Source organism: Prionailurus viverrinus, chromosome B1 (assembly GCF_022837055.1).
Source record: "Prionailurus viverrinus isolate Anna chromosome B1, UM_Priviv_1.0, whole genome shotgun sequence".
NCBI lineage: Eukaryota > Metazoa > Chordata > Mammalia > Carnivora > Felidae > Prionailurus > Prionailurus viverrinus.
This window is the reverse complement of record NC_062564.1, coordinates 188,252,436-188,273,124: the sequence shown is the minus strand read 5'-3', so window position 1 is coordinate 188,273,124 and position 20,689 is coordinate 188,252,436. Positions and strand designations below refer to the sequence as shown.

The 20,689-nt window shown below is 39.5% G+C and overlaps 1 protein-coding gene across 5 annotated transcripts in view; it reads left to right on the top strand.

Annotated features, from left to right (window-relative positions):
* The window catches only part of LOC125163314 (cytosolic beta-glucosidase), a 130,048-nt gene that overhangs the window by 58,781 nt on the left and 50,578 nt on the right, over positions 1 to 20,689 (top strand). For all 5 annotated transcript variants that reach the window (XR_007151398.1, XM_047854849.1, XM_047854848.1 and 2 more), the window contains 2 exons: positions 8,707 to 9,503; positions 10,223 to 10,346. Coding sequence is in view for 4 of the 5 variants with exons in the window: in XM_047854849.1 (XP_047710805.1) it covers positions 8,707 to 9,503; positions 10,223 to 10,346 (921 nt within the window). In the remaining variant the exon portion in view is untranslated. The remainder of the gene's footprint in view (positions 1 to 8,706; positions 9,504 to 10,222; positions 10,347 to 20,689) is intronic.

Here is a 20,689-nt window from a genome sequence, read left to right as displayed (position 1 = left end):
CACGTTTGTAAGCCTTCTGATCTTAATAAATACCCAGCAAAGACCCTTATTTGGGGCTCTTGTCTTTTCCCGGACATTAGCCATCTCCCGCTCTAATCCTGCATCTGCTCTTTTGCTGGCCAAAAGAGAACTTTAGACTTAGAGTCTATGACACAGAAATATTAAGTGAGACTGATCCAGACCCACTGAGGGTATTAACTTAGTATATGGTATTTGCTCTGTATTTCCTTTCTAAAAATCCAAAAATTCGGAACACATTTCCCTCCAAGATTTTCAGATAGAGGATTACTGTACCACTATGTCAACATATCAAGCTATTTAAAACAAATATGAGATATATACAGAAGTCCATGGAGCACACTATAGATCAGCCATCCAGGAACAGGGCAGCAGAAAAGCTGGAGGGGGGTGGTGATGAGACTGGAGATACTGGGGCCACTTGCACAATGTGGGAAGATAACTCACGCACATCTCATGTGAGGATCACGTGCCCCAGCACTGAGCTCTTTATGTTTGCCCCCAGCTTTTGTAAAGTCATAGCTGATTAATATTACAGACTTTTCCATGAACAAGAGGGCACAGGAGGTGCTTCCAGTCGGCAGAATTTCAATAAGCGGTTGTTCACTGTTGTGCAGTGATCTGTTGAAGCAACTGGAACTGTTTTAACTCAGAAAGGCCATCATTTGTTTTTTTCTGTTTAAACATTTTCTCAAAGAGCATGTAAAGAATTGGAAAAACCCTTGTCACTATCCTTTACAAGGCATCCCGTTTTTTGTGTTCTAACTCCTATTTTAAAGCTTGATTAGAGGACATTTGGAAACGTGTAAAACCTATGTTCCCAAACTGTAAGAATATTTTACAAAGTGGAATTGTTACACAGCCTTTCTCTTTCAAATGTCAAGTCTTCGAGGTTTAACAAGAAGAGATTGAGCTGGCAAAAGAAATCACATATTTCTGTAGTTCTCAGCTGTTCAAGTTCATTTTCATTTCTGCCACAAATGTAAGTTTCAGATGATTAGTAGGAGACCCAGGTATTGGAAATAAAAAAAAGGAATGTCTATGCAGAATTCCTTATTCACTTTAGTATTTAAAATATGAGCACAGTTAGCAGGAATGGTAAAGTAAATAACTAAAGAAACATTTATTAATCTGCTACTCCATATCAGGCAATATGTTAGGCTGAATAATGGCCCCCAAAGATGCTCACATCCTAATTCATAGAAACTGTGACTATATTATCTTACATGGTTAAAGGGACTTTACAGTTGTCATTACATTAAAAATCTTGAGATGAGGAGATTATCCTGGATTATCTGGATGGTCCCAGTGTAATCACATGAGGCCTTATAAGAGGGAAGCAAGAGGATCGGAGTCAGAGAGAGAAAATACAGGAACTGAAACAGAGGTCAGAGAGGAGAGAAGATGGTTATACTGTTGGCTTTGAGAATATTAGAGGGGCCACGAGCCAAGGAATGCAGGCCGCCTCTGGAAGCCAGAAGAGGCAAAGAAATGGGTTCTCCTTGAGAGCCTCCAGAAAGAACTTAGCCTTGCTGACATTTTGATTTTAGTTCAGTGAGAATCTTTTTGAGTATCTGATGCCCAGAACTGTAAGATAATAAATTTGTGTTGGTTTAAGCCACTAAGTTTATGGTAATTTTTTATAGCAGCAATAGGAAGCAAATACAGGCACTGTGATAAGAGAACATAGGGCAAGCAAAGAAATTAATTGGTGGTGTGAGTCTAGAAGGGAATGAACCTAGTTTTCATGTGTGATGCATGTTAGGCACTTGAACAAAATTAATTCTACATTAAGATATTTATAGTTTGGCTAGGGGGATTCCAGGTCAGTTATTTTCTGCATTGACACATCATCTTTGCAAGTCCTAGCCACATCCTCTTCTGAGAGAATTTCCCCATTTCTTTGTTCTACATAGACCTGCTCCACTCCTGGCCATAGCTGACTGGACAAGGGAAAGACCTTTTTCCCTTGTGACGTAATATGGTATAACCTCATGGAAAAAGAGAATCTTGCCCAGTTGTCTTCCCCTCTCAGAGATGTTTGGAGTTGAGAAGTTGAGAATATGAGTTGGTTGGTGCTGGAACCAGGACTATAAGATAGCTTTGGCAGATGGGATGGCCATTTTGAGACCATAGCAAATTTGGTGCATAAAGAAAGCATGTGTTGAGTGAAACTGGATGGGTGAGACCAGTCTTTCTTGAGAGGCAAAGACGTTCTCAGCTCCCAGCTTCAATTCCCTTGAGTTTCAGTTGTAATTTTGTGTGACTGGGAATCTGATAGCTCTCTGTCATATCAAATAATGCCCAGGCTTCCTACACCAAACAGCCACCTGCCCCTCATGCCACCTTTATATTTGAGTTAATCTGAAGTGGGTTGCTTTCCCCTATATCCAAAAGACATTTAACTCAAATTTGCTTTATATTTCCAAAGATCAAATAAGAAGAAATGGGCTTAATTATATCAGAGAAAATGGTAGTTAAGTATGAAAGAAGGCTATGGAAGTTTAAATACTTAAAATAATCAGTTATGTCCTGGGGCGCCTGGGTGGCTCAGTTGGTTAAGCGATCGACTTTGGCTCAGGTCATGATTTCACAGTTTGGTTCATGGGTTCGAGCCCCTCGTTGGGCTCTGTGCTGACAGCTCGGCGCCTGGATCTTGCTTTGAATTCTCTCCTTTTCTCTCTGCCCCTCCCCCACTTGCACTCTGTCTCTCTAAAAAATAAACAGTAGAAAAAAATTATATATTTAAAAAAATTATGTCCTAAATATCCAGGAGCAGAATAGAGTCCAAATAGCCTCTCAAAGTTTCAAGGTCCCTTTATTGGTAACAGATGATCATTTAAAAATACACATTTGTCCAACGACTGAATTTCTTATAAAAGCTAAAGAATCCTTTCATGATTTGGTCTCATTTGATACTCAAAACAGTCATGAGGTGGCACTTATAATATACCATAATATTTTTACAGATGAGGAAACTTGGATGTACATAGGCCAAGTGATTTGTCCATGATTCTTCAGCTCAACTGTTTGACTCTGGAGTTCTGCTCTTACAAACCTCACTTCACTGCCCCATGGGAAAATTGCATTACAGCACCAAACCAAAAGTGCTCTGTATAAACCAAAAGTACTCAATTCTGGGATAAATATTAATTATGAAATGCTTTGTTGCTCTGTCAGGCTGATGAGTGAGAAAAAAAAATCTTATTTAAAATTTTTTTAAATCTTCAATTAAACTGAAGATTATCATGTTGTTTGAACTACGTTGATTGCCGTCATTAATGATTGTACCACATCTAATGATACTTACAAGGGTAAATCATTGATTCCTCCAAAAATGAAAAAAATGGATCTAATATTATGAATCAGCTCCAAAATAGGTGATTGTGAAGATCAGTAAAGCATTGTCACCATGTTTCTGGTTCTGAAACAGTAAACGTGAGAAACGGAATGTCATGGTAGAACTGGTTCGGTCTTTGTAGTGAGGCAGACTGGGTTTAAATGTCGGCTGTGCCATATGACATTATTACTTAAGTCTGGGACTTGCTGTCTCTGAAGAGAAGAGGTTTCCTTAGATGCTTAATGAGGATAAAAAATATCTACCTCTTGGTGCACCTGGGTGGCTCAGTTGATTAAACGTCTGGCTTTGGCTCAGGTCATGATCTCATGGTTTATGGGTTCAAGCCCCACATCGGGATCCACACTGATAGTGTGGAGCCTGCTTGGGATTCTCTGTCTCTCCTCCTCCCCCTCCTCCTCTACCCACCCCTTCTTCTGCCCCTTCCGTGCTCATGCTTTCTTTCTCTCTCAGAATAAATAAATAAACTTAAAAAAAAAAAGCCCACCTCTTGGGCTTAGGGCTAGGATTAAATGAAATGGCACATATAGTATGAATGCAATAAATGAAAACTGATGTTATTTTTATATTCAGAGCCAATGGAAGGAATTGTCTATGAAAACCTTCACACATATCAATTCCAAACTGATTCCATTATACCATCGTTGGATATTGCGTTTTACAAATGAGGACGTGGGCTTGCAGAGGCCCTGAGATGGGACGGCAGAATGATCTTTCATTGTGAGAGAAAAGAAAAACTTTATAACGTTTGGTGAATGTATTAGTTTTCTATTGCTGCTGCAACAAATTATCACAAGCTTAGCTGCTTAAAAATAGCATAAGTTTTACACTTGAAAATAATATAAAATTGTATATCAAGTATATTTCAATTAAAAAGCACAAATTTATTACTTTAGAGTTATGGAGGTCAGAAGTCTGACATGGGTCTCTGTAGGCTAAAACCAAGGTGCCTACAGGGTTGCATTTCTTTCCAAAGTCTGTTTCTTGGCTTGTTTCAGTTTCTTATGGTAGTAGGACTGAAGGCCTCATTTCCTTGATGATTATCAACTGAGGGCCATTTTCCGTTTCTAGAAGCAACCTGCATTCCTTGGCAGGTGACTCCCTCCTTCCACATTCAAAGCTGACAATAGTGGGTTCAGTGCTTCTTATGCTGCCACCTCTCTGGCCTCTTCTGTTGTTCATCGTTCCGACCCACTCCTCTGCTCTACTCTTTCACTTCTAAGGACTCATGTGGTTAGATTGGGCCCACCTGAACCATCTAGAGAAATCTCCCCATCTCAAGATTTTTAACCTTAATGACATCAGCAAATTCTTTTTTCTATGTAAAGTAACTTATTCACATGTTTCATGGATTAGGGCATGGACATAGGGCATGGATTAGGGCATAGGTTGAGGTATCCTATCTGCCAAGTGAGTAATGGCATATGTAAGGGTCTTCCAAGTATGGAGTTGTTATGCATGATTCACATTATGTTCTGGTTTACAAAACAAGAGAGCTGTTGTTAAAAATATCCACTCTTATAGACAGACAGACAGACAACACATGATCTTGCATTATTTGGCTTGCTTACCTCTCACCATTCTTGTGCTTTCTCTGCTCAGCTATACATTATCATTATCCTGGACTTACAGTTCCCAGAAAGAGCCACACTAGGCTAAAATACAGTTTACAAGTGAAGACTGGCTAGTCCATATATGGTACTAAAACTCGGATCTACAAAAGAAACCCAGGAAGCCAAACACAACCTCTGTAGCAATTGGCTCAGAATAGTCAGAACTAGATCAACATCTGCCAACTTCTCTGGTTTTTTTTTTTGTTTTTTTTTTTTCGTTATGTATGTTTGTTCCCCTTCCCCCTGCTTCCAACTTAGGACCAGCCAGAGAAAGTCACATATGTGTCCCAGACCAATTGCTTAAGATGCCCTGCTTCTATTTAGCCCACCTCCAGCCTCCCTGTGCCAACAATCTCCAATCAGCTTGTAACTGAAGTCTTCTCCTTCCCCTCCTTTTTCTCACTATAAAGCTTCCTCTCTTTCCTGACAGACTTTGAGTATCTGTCAAATGCAAGTGATGATGGCTGATTCCCTCGCTACAGCAAGCTCCGAATAAATAAACTCTTTGTTCATATTTGGTGGTCTTTGTTTATTTCCACACCTCCCTTACTCTTTCACATATTTGTTTCCCTTTTTTCTCTTCTTGGATCACTCATTCTTCCTTGTCTTATATGAATGATTTATATTCATCATTTGAGTATCAACTTAGATGTCACTAGTGACAACAATAACAACAATAATAATTATTAAAATGATGGCTAACTTGTACTGAGCCCCTTACCTTATGCCAAGAACTTTCTAGTGATGTTCAATTTATCAACTCATTAAACTCTTGGCAGTAAATTATTGAAGTAGGTTTCTATTATCATCCACATTTTACAGACAGGGAAAGATAATTCAGAGAGATAAGGTAACTTGCCTAAGGTCACTGAAGTAGGTGAAGGAATGGGGTAGAATTTAGGTAGCTGGTTGCCATAGTTCACTTTTGGAATCATAATGTTATATTGCTTTCAAAATAGATTTTCAAATGTCCTTAGTTAGGAATGGGTACTCCTTACCATATACTTAAATAGTATTCCATACTTTATCTTTACCAGTAATACTGCATTATGATTGTTTGTGAATTTATCTGTAGTCCTACTAAAATTGGAGCTTCCTTAGGTCAAGGACAGTATTTATCTTACATATGTTTATAAGTCCAGCATACAGTAGCTTTTCTATACATGTGTATTTGAGGGATGAAGAAATTAATGATTGAATAGAACAAATTCAAAAGCCTAAATTATTTTTTTATGATGCCCACAAAGTTGTTTTAATTTTATTTTTTTTAAATTTACACCCAAATTAGTTAGCATATAGTGCAACAATGATTTCAGGAGTAGATTCCTTAGTGCCCCTTACCCATTTAGCATCCCCCCTCCCACAACCCCTCCAGTAAACCTCAGCTTGTTCTCCATATTTATGAGTCTTTTCTGTTTTGTCCCCCTCCCTATTTTTATATTATTTTTGTTTCCCTTCCCTTATGTTCATCTGTTTTGTCTCTTAAAGTCCTCATATGAGTGAAGTCATATGATATTTATCCTTCTCTGACTGACTAATTTCACTTAGCATGATACCCTCCAGTTTCATCCACGTAGTTGCAAATGGCAAGATTTCATTCTTTTTGATTGCCGAATAATACTCCATTGTACATATATACTACATCTTATTTATCCATTCATCCATCGATGGACATTTGGGCTCTTTCCATACTTTGGCTATTGTTGACAGTGCTGCTATAAACATAGGGGTGCATGTGTCCCTTTGAAGTAGCACACCTGTATCCCTTGGGTAAATGCCTAGTAGTGCAATTGCTGGATTGTAGGGTAGTTCTGTTTTTAGTTTTTTGAAGAACCTCCAGAGTGGCTGCACCAGCTTGCATTGCCACCAACAATACAAAAGAGATCCTCTTTCTCTGCATCCTTGCCAACATCTGTTGTTGCCTGAGTTGTTAATGTTAGCCATTCTGACAGGTGTGAGGTGGTATCTCTTTGTGGTTTTGATTTGTATTTCCCTGATGATGAGTGATGTTGAGCATTTTTTCATGTGTCGGTTGGCCGTCTGGATGTCTTCTTTGGAGAAGTGTCTATTCATGTCTTTTGCCCATTTCTTCACTGGATTATTTGTTTTTTGGGTGTCGAGTTTGATAAGTTCTTTATAGATTTTGGATACTAACCCTTTATCTGATATGTCATTTGCTAATATCTTCTCTCATTCCGTCAGTTGCCTTTTAGTTTTGCTGATTGTTTCCTTCGCTGTGCACAAGCTTTTTATTTTGATGAGGTCCCAGTAGTTCATTTTTGCTTTTGTTTCCCTTGCCTCCAAAGATGTGTTGAGTAAGAAGTTGCTGCGGCTAAGGTCAAAGAGGTTTTTGCCTGCTTTCTCCTCAAGGATTTTGATGGCTTTCTGTCTTACATTTAGGTCTTTCATCCATTTTGAGTTTATTTCTGTGTATGAAGCCTAAATTATTTTTTAATGTTTATTTATTTTTGAGAGAGAGAGAGAGAGAGAGAAAGAGAGAGAGAGAGAGAGAAACAGAATCCAAAGCAGACTCCAGGCTCTGAGCTGTCAGCATGGAGTCCGACATGGGGCTCATACCCATGAACTGTGAGATCCTGACCTGAGCTGAAGTCATTTGTTTAACCAACTGAGCCACCCAGGCACCCTAAAAAGCCTAAATTATTTTTTAATCAGAGGATATGAAGTTAAAAAAAAGAGAAAAAAGGACCCTACTTCTGAACAAACTTTGAGTGCAATACAATTCTACATAGGAATTTAGTTATTATCCAGAAAAGCAGGACAGCTTCTCTCTTCTGAGCTTAGGTTTCTTCCACAATCTTAGACATAAAATAACACGAAGCACTAATATCAGTCTGTCCTAAGAAAGTCTCTTCCAGTTAAGAGTCCTTATTAGGTTGGACGCAACATCTTCTTGGCATTGGTTTCTGAGACAGAGCATCTCCAACTTAATAACATTCTTCTGAACTCTGCCACAATATTAAAAGCTCTCCCCCCTCCACCACATGCAATGCTGGAGAATTAGGTGAGAGCCAGAGGTGGCTAGGTATCTCATGGACTAAGTCAGAATCCTAGAGCAAAGTTCTCAACCATATTCCTTAATATGCCAAGGCTCTGGCTAACTGCCCTTGTAACCCACATTCTGGGACCTCTTTTTCATGTTCAGTGGGTCTCCTTTTTAGATTGATAAGACCGCTGTATCTGGAGAAGAACTGAGACAGTCATCTAGATCAGTTCCTTTACTTTATATTTAATACCATTGAGAACCATTCATTCATTCAACAACTATTTATTGAGCATCTATCTACTGACTTTCTGGTATTGTTCCAGGATTTGGGGGATCCAGAGGTGACTTAGATACGACCCCAGCTATTATGAGGCTTGTATTCTAGTGGGGTTAGAAATCAAGCATGCAAATAGAATAATTTCAATACATGTGATAATAACACAAAGTTATGTGGTAGCAACTTGCCCAAATGTATTCCTTTCAGAACATACATCTTCCGTCACATCCCCAACCCTCTGCTCAGCCATTCTTCCTTGGAATTCTTCATGTTTCTTCCTCCCAGCCTTTACTGGATTATATGCAGGAAGTAACAAACCTTATTTGGAATAAAAGTTACTTAGGAAATTATTCCCAATCCTCTCCGGATCGCTACTTATGGTCAATGTTCTAAAAATAACTTTACTTCTCATATGTTCTTCTTTTTTCTTTCCTAGGAATAGACTATTACAACAAGATCATTGATGATTTGTTAACTAATGGGGTCATACCCATAGTGACACTCTACCACTTTGACTTGCCTCAGGCCTTAGAAGACAAAGGAGGTTGGTTGTCAGAGGCAATCATCGAATCCTTTGACAAATATGCCCGGTTTTGCTTCAGTACATTTGGAGATCGAGTCAAGCAGTGGATCACCATAAATGAGCCTAATATTCTTGCCATCATGGCGTATGATCTCGGTGTATTTCCTCCTGGTGTACCTCACTTTGGAACTGGAGGTTATCAGGCAGCTCATAATCTGATCAAAGCTCACGCCAGATCCTGGCACAGCTACGATTCTTTATTCCGAAAGGAGCAGAAGGGCATGGTGTCCCTAGGAATTTTTGCTGGCTGGGCGGAACCAGCAGATACCAACTCAGTGTCCGACCAGGAAGCTGCCAAAAGAGCCATTGCTTTCTGCTTGGATTTCTTTGCTAAACCCATATTTATTGACGGTGATTATCCAGAAGTTGTCAAGTCCCAGATTGCCTTCATGAGTAAAAAGCAAGGCTATCCATCATCAAGGCTTCCAGAATTTACAGAAGAAGAGAAGAGAATGATTAAAGGCACAGCTGATTTCTTTGCTGTGCAATATTATACAAGTCGTTTAGTGAAGTACCAGGAGAACAAGAAAGAAGAAGTGGGTTTTCTTCAGGATGTGGAGCTTCAAGTTTTTCCAGACCCATCTTGGAAAAAGTTGGATTGGGTCTATGTGGTGCCATGGGGAATACGTAAACTACTGAAATATATTAAGGTAAAACACGTTTGTGTTCATGTACACCCAAATATGTGGAAACGGAAAGACAGACATATGTGTATATATAAGAACTTGGAAAAAGAATGATTTTAGACAGTAGCTTATATATTGGCTTGGGAAGAGAGATTAGGATTTAAGTTGGTGAGGGATAACTGGCTGATAAGAGGCTTCAAAACAAGGTCAAAGTTGGGATTCTTTGTTAAAGTCAGTTGGGGTCAAAGAAGTTGCTCGGAAATATTTTTCAGGCTGATGTCACAACTGTGATTATCAAAAGGCACATTAAAGGCTGAAATAACTGGATCCTTTTTTGGCCTCCGTTATGCTGGATAGTGTCCAGGTAGCTGAAATTAAAAATTTAAGTTAATGATTTTTAGGACCCTTGCTGTGGGGAGATAGAGAGTGTAGCTGTTGGTGGGACCAAGGGGTTAAGGAGTAGTGACAATCAGCAGATGCTGATGGAAGAAAGATATTTCTGTCTTCTCATTACGATAAGAGTCATTTGACTGTCTTCATGGACATTTGCACAGTTTTGCTTTCCCATTGTTAGTCATAAAAGGTCAGTGCGTGGAAAATTAAGTTAATAGGGTCAGTGCAATTTGATGAAAACTAGTTTTGGGTTGTAGCTTAGAGAAGATAGAGGGTAATGCACCTGATTTTATGAGTCTTTTTTTTTTTTTACATCTGTTTGGAATAAAACTTCTGCTCTCTTGTTCCAGGATACGTATAATAACCCTGTAATTTACATCACTGAGAACGGGTTTCCCCAGGGTGACCCTGCATCTCTTGATGACACTCAGCGCTGGGAGTATTTCAGACAGACCTTTCAGGAACTGTTCAAAGGTACCATTTGAAATGATGAAAGATCAATTGTGCAAACTTAATATAATTTTCCCACGTGCCTATTTGCATTCAGCAAAGACCAATGATTTTGAAAGCCGAAATTCATGTAAATCAGTGTAAAGCCACGTAATTAAGAGAGAGGAGAAAAAGTATTTAGGAAAGAGGAAGGTGAGAATTTTGGCCTAGCTTCAACCTTTCAAAATTTAATCAAGTAAAAGTGACTGTCTTCAGCATTTTGTGACTCCTGGGTGAAGGTGATATGAACAGAGGGGGTGGTGTCTGTTCGAAGAGAACATTAGTTATTACAAAAAGATTAGTACTGACCAACTACAGCATGCCTATGTGCATATTTCAACATCCTAACTACCAAGAAATGAACTGACGGAATTTGTAAAGGACCAAAATTAAGCATTTATGCAATAAACTTTAGAATGGCCTTCGATGAGTCTTGGTCTAAAATGAGTCTTCCAGCACTGTGTGTTTCATTTGTAACCAAACAGCTCCATTTAGGAACAGGTTTTTGTCATATAGAATCTGTGACTTTTATTTTAAGACAATACTATTATTCTGGCAAATGCTCTTCCCCCCATGGCATTCTTTTCACATTTGAAAACAAATGTGAAGGAATCATCTTTAACTGGTAACACATTTCTACACCAGTTAATTTCCCCACTTCAGCTTCTACTTGGAACATTGTTGCTTTGTAAATTTAATTTCTCCTCCCTATAAAGGAATCATATCACAGAAACAAAATCCAATGTAAAACGAGACTTTCAATTTCCTTTTTTACCATGATAGGTACACTTCTCTCTCATCATTCTATTTGAAAGGTCCTAAAATTATTCTCTCCAAATTAATCAGTAATATACTGGAATCAGCCAGAAGGAATTCTGGAAAGTGACACAAAATGGTCTCTTTCCAAAACCTAAAATATATGGTACTCAATCCCTCACTCTGGCTTGGAATTTATTGGCAGAGGGCAATTGGATTCCTACAGTTTGATCCAAGTGAAATAATTCTTTTGTATTACATGCAAAACAGATTCTTTCTCTAGGTAGGAATTCACTTCCTGATAAAATAAAAAGGAAATGTCCAGTTTTCTGAGATTCCACTCTCTTTCTCCCTGTAAATGACCCTATTCATAGTTAATCCATCGATGTTCCCAGCTTCATCCTAGGAGGAAAGTAAGCTGGTTACCGGCAGGCAGATTTATGGATGATATAAGGACCACAAATGACTTGTCCAAAATTGTTCTGTGTTTCCTGGGAAAAGAGAGAAAAATAGAAATTGGCTTTCTTCATTTTCAGCTTGGTGCTCTGTTTAGTGCTAACATATAAGGACATTTCATTGCTCTTTGAAATAGTTTCAAGTACTTTAATACAGTTAGATCCTTAACACTAAAAATTCGCTGGTAGACCCACAAACAAAGACAACTTAAAGACAGAAAAGTAACTGAAGGTGAGAGTGGAAAATGTGAAGAGATTTGGATTTCTCAGGGGCAAGAGAGGAGAATAGGACTAGAAACAAAATTCTGTTTTTCTACTTGTAGAATTTCAATTGTGTCTTTAAACCTATGGAAAAAAATATTATACACTTAAAACATTAACTGTTCACAGTATTATGTTCTTTTCTGATTTTTTAACATTAGATGATCTATATTCATTGTCATTAATACATATTATAATTTTTTGCTTTTAAAAAAATGTGGTCTTTCAAATATGCAGAAATCTACTTACCGACAAAAAAAAGACAAGCGTATTTATTCTGGAGTGAGTATAGTGATAGCTATTTCTTATATATTGTTGTAGTGGACACCGTTTATGTAATCTGTGGAGAAACTCTCTTTTCTAGTAATTAATCCCTTTTCTTCTATGAAATACCCGTCTCCTCTCATCTTCAGGCTTACCCCAGGGATAGCCATATAAGTAGAGTACAATCCTGCTCCTTGTTAATATATAATTGATTGGTCGGAATGCAGGTACATGGCATGAGCTGGGCCAATCCCAGTTCTTCCCTGAGGTTTAGAATTTGGGCCAGTCACCTTGTCTCTTAGCCTAACTTGGCAGGGGGATGTACCTTTGTGGGCTGTTGGCTATGTCCTGCCATGGACGCTAAGCAGTAGTATAAAGGGGGGCTGCAGGGACGTGGAGACAAGAAATAGGGAGGGCTTCAGGGTGGCACTTAGAAATGGAGCCTCTAATTCCAGTTTTTCCTCAGACCCAGCTGCGTGCATGTTCTTGAGAGACATTACTTTTACTTATAATTAAGTGCTCTTTCTGCTTCATCTGAATCTGACTGGGTTTCCATCACTTGGAACAAAAAGAACCTTCGCTGATACCATCGTATTACTTCATTTTCAAAACAGTGAGATGAGGTCATTGCTCCTATTTTACAGATGAGAAAAGTGAGATTCAAAGAGGCTAAGTCATTTGCTCAAGATCACAGTTACTAAGTCATATCTCCTAGAACCAAGCAGAATGTGTGCATTATTATTACCACTACTACTATTTTGGTGTTTGATAAGATCTGTGAGTCCAGGGTTTTCTGACTCAGAGTGATTACTTGTCCTACCACACAGAACCTTTTCCTTACTTTGGTACTCTGGACTTGAATAAATGTGCTTCCTGCTGCGTCTGCAGGGGCCAATTGGTCCTGTGACCTTGGACAAAGCTTCGACACTCCCTATCCTGCCTCTCCTCAGGGGACTAGAGCCTAATTTACTAATTGATTTCCTGAGACTCCTTTGAGGTGGTGCTGATGATCTTGACTGGCAAGAACTTTACTAGTAAGAACGCCCTGTGAGCAATTAAAACTAATAACAGGCCAAGGAAGACATTCGTGGGAAGCACTGCAGGTGAGGGCCCGCCAGAACCCGCAGAGTCGGATGGATGATGGCTTTGTGATCCCCACAAACAAAGCCTTCTCTCTAACATCACACATACGGACAGGCACATAATGACACTATAGTTGGATCAATGATATCCGCCTGGAGGTCTTTCTGATCTCTTCAGGTAAAATCCCACAGCAATTAATTGAGCAGTAAAAAGTAAGCTAATGTTTCTGTTTCCTTTTGGGAAAGGGCGGCAGGGGGCGGGGCGGGCGGGGGATGTCATTTCAAGAAAAAAAAAGAGAGGGAAATCAGCTAATGCTTTTTTAATCATTGCATTATTTAAATGCCTTTAAATAGATTGTTTTTCATTAACATAGATATAGATAAAAGCAACAGAGTAGAGACACAAAAAACTTGCAATAACCTATAACTAGGCTTACATTTCAGTTCTGCAAATTATTCAGTGAGGGGCCCTTGGCAAATTGTTCAGCCTCCCAAATCCTCAGTTTGTTCACCTATACAAATGGATTAACACTTTCCTTGACCGGGGTTGTTGTAAAGATTCCATTTAATGAGCTATTGTGTAATCACCCCCAACCACCAACTGCTGGTGCACAGTAGGCTCTCAATCAATGGTAATAATTATTATTATTATTAGAAAATGTGTACTCTTTTTAATTTTTTAAAAATGTTTATTTATTTTTGAGAAAGAGACAGAGCACCAGTGGGAGAGGGCCAGAGAGGGGGAAACACAGAATCTGAAGCAGGCTCCAGGCTCTAAGCCCTGAGCTGTCGGCACAGAGCCTGATCCCAGGCTCAAACTCATGAACTGAGAGATCATGACCTGAGCTGAAGTCAGATGTTCAACCCACTGAGCCACCCAGGAGCCCCGAAATATGTACTCTTAAGAATATATTTATCACCCCAAGTTTTTTTAACTTTTTATTTTAAAAATGTCATCCCAAGGCTTTTTTTCAAATTTCCCTCCAAGTAATTAAGTTATAGCAGAATATTCCCCCATGTCTACAGGTTTCTCCGTCATTTTTTGGGGGGAACCTCTGAGTCAGTCTTGTAGCTTTGAGCCTCTGGCTATTTACAGTTGACTCCTGTGGAGTAGAAAGCAGAAACAGCCTCCCTCTATTCATTATTTCCATCAGAGAGGTTGCCAGATTAGGGAAAAACTTAAATCATTGGCAGCAGAAACGACCATCAAGCAACTGGGTTGCTTGATGTTTGTGTAAGTTTGGAAAGCAGTCATCTTCAAGGAGTTAAGCTTTTCTCACATCATATGAATGTCAGTTATATTTGTAAAACGTACACCAGTCCTTGCTGTTCCGGAGCAGGCGAGTTTAAGTTCCTGTGTAAACACACAAATGGATGCCTCAATAATCTGAAAGCCGCTGAGGTGAGGGAGAGTATGAAGCAGGGGAGGTTGGCCCCAGTAAGTAATACTCCAGCCATGACCTCAGTTCTCCTGAAAGAGGATTTGAGTCTGTGTTCTGCCTGTTCATCACGTGCCTGAGCATGTGCCCAGCATGTGCCTGTCTGCCTGTTGTGTGGCCCGTGATCTTTCCCTCAGCCTGGAATGCCATGGCCTTTGCCTTCTTCTTGGCCCAGATCCTGTTGTTTGGAGCCCATGAACTTGTTGCGACTCAGGCAGGACATGGGTTCGAAGCCTGGTTCTGCCACTCACATGCTCAATCAATAATTCGGGGAAAATTCATAAGCAGACAACACCTCAGCTATCTAATCTTTAAAACGGGGCTAATAAGCACATCTGCAAAATGAACAGGGTAGTGCCTTTAAAGCCTAAATACAGAGTCTGGCCCATTACAAAGGATTCTGTAAACGATGGCTAATTTTTGAAGGGGGCCGTGAACTCCCTGAGACTGGAGCTGTGTCTTTTTCGTGGTTATATCTTCAGCCCTGACAGCCATTTCTGTCATGTAGTAGGTGTTGTATACTTGGTTGAATTTGGTTGTGTCTGTCAGAGAAGAGTTAGCCAATGGGTAATGAGAAATAAATGATTAAATAATTGAGAACTGTATTTTCTTTCCCTAAAGAAATATACCCCATAGAGAGGAAAAAAAAAAAGCAGACTTCTGGAAAGTTTCTGAGCCAGCCCAACTTTCCAGTCGGATCCATGCCTGAGTTAGCACAGCAGTAGATGATTGCAGAGAAGGTTTGTTAATGACCAGCTTTAGGCTTTTAATGACAAAACCCCTCAGCAAGATGTCATCGAAGTTATTGAAGACTTCACTGAAAGTGTTGAAGCTGATGCATTGTAACAAGAAGGTTATAAATCTTGCAGCTTGGGTATACCACCAAGACAAGATGCTGAGCACAGAATCACCCCGCTGTTGTCTGTCAGCATACTCCCTCCCCTCTCCTCCTCTCCTTCCCACGGAGAGCCAGTAAAGGAGAAATACATCCATTTCCCGAAGTAGTGCAGATCTGGCAGCCACCTGCCTATGTCAATTTCAGATCACAGAGGCCCGTTTAACTGGACAAAATGTGTTAAGCACCTGTGTGTTTCTAAATGTGCATTTAAGAAATCTTAAGAATTAAGGAAAGATCTCAAAGGTTAATACATTGACCTTTTAGCAAAACTAACCAATTAAAAATCCATTGCAAGCTCAGAATAGAAACCCAAGTACCTGCATATAGATTTCCACTCCCTATCTACTGCTTTATTGCTTCTCAAAGTAAACCTTTGGCAATTAGTCCCGATGAAGCAGTTCCTCCCGTCGCTCACAGAGAGCTCACAATTTTGGAAACATGTGTGGTCGGATATCAGATTCGCTTGGTACCGTTGCTCCTGGCTGAACTGGATGACAGCTAGTCAAGGTCAGAATAGAGAAGAAAGAACAGGGGTTGAAGGCTGTGCACAAGAATTGTTAGCGTATGCTAGGGTGCAGACTTGTGGAATATGAAAAGTTACGAAGAAAACAATTTCCAGTACGTTTGTGTTCCATCAGCCTTCATACTCAGACCACATACAAACTCAGACAGCCAGAGTTTACCTGAAACAGAGACATGCCAAATGAGCTTTCCCTGCTACCTTCTCCCCTACTTCTCTGTAGTGGCACACTTACCTTTGCCTTCTATTCTCCACAGAAAGCATAAGAGAGTAAAAAGTCTGTGCGGGTCTTGGAGAGTAAAGACAGACTAAGTCCTGTGTTCTTGTGGTGTGCCTGCAGCTCAGCTCTGAATGTCAGCAGGACTCTGAATGTCATCTTTCTCACCTGTTAAATGGGACTGATGCTAATTACTATTCTGCCAATCCAAAGTCAGCTGTGCAATAAAATGAGATGATTTCTGTCTCTGTATGCTTTGAATACCTTAAAATATTAGATATTTTCTCATATTGATATATTTACCTTACTTTTAAGGACATCTGTCACTCTGGCCCCAAATCCATAATCTGGACCTCAGTATTCTCCATTGCAAAGAAACGGGATTGGTGTTCCTTATCCACTTGCTTTCATCTGCAATTCCCAGGTTCTGCAGTTTTATTTTCCTGCACGTTTCTCAACTGCTGTGATGGTGTGATTAGTTTAGGGGTTTTCAAGAACGTGTGCTGTGACCGCAGGACTGGTGTAGAGCTTGGTGATGCTCACAGTCACCCACACTTACATGCACACACACACACATAGGTGGTTGTTACACTAGTTCGCCAGGCTTATCTGGGTGCCGCACATGTTGATAGGATTAGAGATCTACACCATGTGGCACACACGCTCTCGTAGAAACATAGAACCTGGTACATCTGCTCCATGGCAGTAGGTTTCTTGGAGTCGCCCATGTGAGAAGCAGCTCAATCACACATCAGAGAATCTGCCCTCGTGCAAAGAATGTGCAAAGTTCTTCTTCACCGTCCCCTTCAGTTGCATTCTGTACGTATGCTGTGCCCCTACAGATGGATATTCCTTTGTGCTCCTTTTTTTTTCCCCTGGAGAGAGAAAGAGAGACAGAACACGAACAGGGGAGAGACAGAGAGAGATGGAGAAACAGAATCCGAAGCAGGCTTCAGGCTCCAAGGTGTCAGCACAGAGCCCCACACGTGGTTCGAACTCACTAGCTGTAAGATCTTGACCTGAGCTAAAGTCAGACGCTTAATTGACTGAGCTACCCAGGCGCCCCTGCACTCCTTTTTAATTCAGTTCTAACTGCTCTGGGGGTATGATTACTTAAGGATCCCCACTACTTAAGGCCAGGTGAATTTTAAGACTTCTATAAAGACTTAAAAAAAAACATTTAAGATGATTTCAAACTTACCCTCTCCATTTTTTTATGTCAACCTGTCCACTAGTTTTTGTGCAAGGTAGCAGCAAACAGAAGCCCAGTTTTATTTTTATGGCTCTAAAGGAGACCTGTAAAATAATTGAAGAAAAATCTACCTGGAGAAAATCAGTTTTTCCCATATGAAGAGTAGACTCAATGGAATCTTGAAAAAGGTGAGAAAAAAAGAGGAAGGATTTGATAATGATTTTTATTTTTTATTTATTTATTTTTTAAATGTTTATTTATTTTTGGGACAGAGAGAGACAGAGCATGAACGGGCGAGGGGCAGAGAGCGAGGGAGACACACAATCGGAAACAGGCTCCAGGCTCTGAGCATTCAGCCCAGAGCCCGACGCGGGGCTCGAACTCACGGACTGCGAGATGGTGACCTGGCTGAAGTCGGACGCTTAACCGACTGCGCCACCCAGGCGCCCCGATAATGATTTTTAAATGAAATATATTTGACACATAACATTTTGTAAGTTTAAAGTGTACAACACACTAATTGGATATATTTAAATTTTGCAATAAGATAACCACCATAGTGTTAGCTATTATGTTACATAATTATTATTTCTTTTTTTGTGGTGGGGACAATTAAGATCTAGTTTCTTAGCAGCTTTGAAGTTTATAATACAATATAGTTAACCACAATCACTATGATATGCCTTATTAGCTCTCCAGAATTTATTCATTATTAGTTTCCAGTTTGTACCTTTAAACAACTTATCCCCAATTCCCTCACCGCCCCCTCCCCCCCATCATTCCATTGTTTTTTTATGAGTAGTTATCTTTCTCTGATTGGTTTCACTTAGCATACGGCCCTCAGGTTCCATCCCTGTTGTCGCAGATGGCAAGTTTTGCCTTTTTCTCATGGCAGAATAATATTTCATTGTGTATGCACACTCACACACACACACACCACAACCTCTTTATGCATTCATCTGTTGGTGGGCACTTAGATTGTGTCCATATCTTTGGTTATTGTGAATAATGCTGCAATAAACATAGGAGTGCATATATCTCTTGGCTATCATCAAGAAGACAAGAGATAAGTGTTGGCAAAGATGTGGAAATAAGGGAACTCTTGTACACTGTTAACAGGAACATAAGTTGGTTCAGCTATTACGGAAGACAGTATGGAGGTACCTCCAAAAATTACGAATAGAGCTACCATATGATAAAGCAATTCTATTTCTACTTTCCTTTTATTATCCAAAAGAAATTAAAACGTGGGTTTGAAGAGGTAATGATTTTTTTTAAAACCTGTTTCAGGAGAGAGCGATGCTAGAATATTCAGTTGATGAGAGAGCTTTTGGAATTGAGAGAAGGTGAACTCCTCAAGTTTTCCACTGGGCCATGGTGAAGTGGTCCTCAAGCAGCTGCTTATATTAGCTCTTATTTCCTGATCTCCAAAATAACTTGATTACTACCTGGCCGCTTAGTTATCTAGAGAATGAAAAGGCACTGCTGTGGAACAAGGCTTGTAAAATTTATCTTAGTGGGATTGGCAGGGGTTGCCTGGATAATGGTGTTAATACAGATTCTATTGGACACCTGTGGGCTCATGAAAAGAGTAGGGAGAAGCGGATGGCCAGGTATTAGCCCTTGCTACTCAGGAAACTTTACATGAGTTTCCCAGTGCTTGGAAAAAAAAATAGTCCCCATCATAAATTAATACATGGACATTATGTTATGTAGATGAAGGTCTTCAGTGGGGACTGACTCTGGGTGCACTAAAGAAATGAGTGTCTGGATTTGCAGTGTTGGTAATTATACTTTAAGCAGTGCTAAGCTCACCGGTTTTATAGCCTTCCTCTCAGTGGTCTTATCTTACCTACTTATAACTTTGACATGGTATAATGGTCAATTGCTGTATAGTACGATAAATATTGTTTCTGTCCGCTTTCCCAGGTTGGGTGAATAACTGGTTAACTACATCCTATATTATTTTTTCAATAGCAAGAAGAAAAATAGCTGTGTAGAAGAAAATCAGCAATATTATGAACAAAAACATTAAAAATTGGTGCCATAACTGGTTCATGGGCTCCTTACACAACCACAGCCCTTCTTTCAATTAAGCACTTGTTGAATAAGACAGTTGAATACATGGGAGTTGAGAGACACTTTGATTCTTAAAGACAATACCATTATAATCCTTGGAAGTAAGGAAGAAAACCATCTTCAGAAGAAATGAAAGTTATTAAAAGGTACAAGCACTCATAGGCAGGAACAGTGTGTACAAAGATTTTATTTACCATTTTTTAATGTCAAAATTCTTACCAGAATTAAATTTTGGAGTTTTGAGTTACATACTTAGCATTCAGTAGCTGATCAGTAAAAGCATAATGGTTGATTAGGAAATTGAGTCTAGATTAGCAGGAAAACTGAATTATTCCTGCGAATTTTAAGAAAATACTAGATTTATGCCACCAGTTTGCTCTTTTAAAGAGATAGCAGGTTGTTTTTGCTGTTATGAAAATAGTTTCCATGCTTTGGTATATGCATAGGTGTTATTTATTTATACTCTTCTGATATTAAACTTGGTTTTGCTGTGACAATAATTGAAATATATGTTGACAGTTTTTAACATATTTAAATACACATAACCCCTCTGTGCTTCAATTTCTTCATTAGAAAAAGAAAAGTGTTGGGGTGCCTGGGAGGCACAGTTGGTTAAGCCTCCAACCTCAGCTCAGGTCATGATCTCATGGTTCGTGAGTTTGAGCCCCACGTCGGGCTCTGTGCTGACAGCTCAGAGCCTGGAGCCCGCTTCGGATTCTGTGTCTCCCTCTCTCTCTGCCCCTACCCTGCTCATGCTCTGTCTCTTTCTCAGAAACAATAAACATTTTTTTTTAATTAAAAAAAAAAGAAAAAGTATTGAACTAGCTGTTCTTTTGGGATCCTTCCAGTTTAAAAATTTTGTGACCCTATAAATATCCTTTCTAGGCAGGTATGTCAAGGATCATATTTTATTAGAACTCTTGATAATTTCTTAGGTTATAAAATAAAGTCTAAGGAATTATAATTGATATCTTTTTTTTAAGCTTTCGTCATTCTTCTCATTCAGCTACTTAATTTGCAATGTGAACACCTTTCTTAGCTGAGCATAAAATAACACTTTGATTTTCAATGAACTGTTCCTATTGATATTGACTCAGGTTCCAGGTAACATTTTCTTGACCTTCAATCTGGGTGTTTCCTCTTCTATTCACTCATATCAAAAATG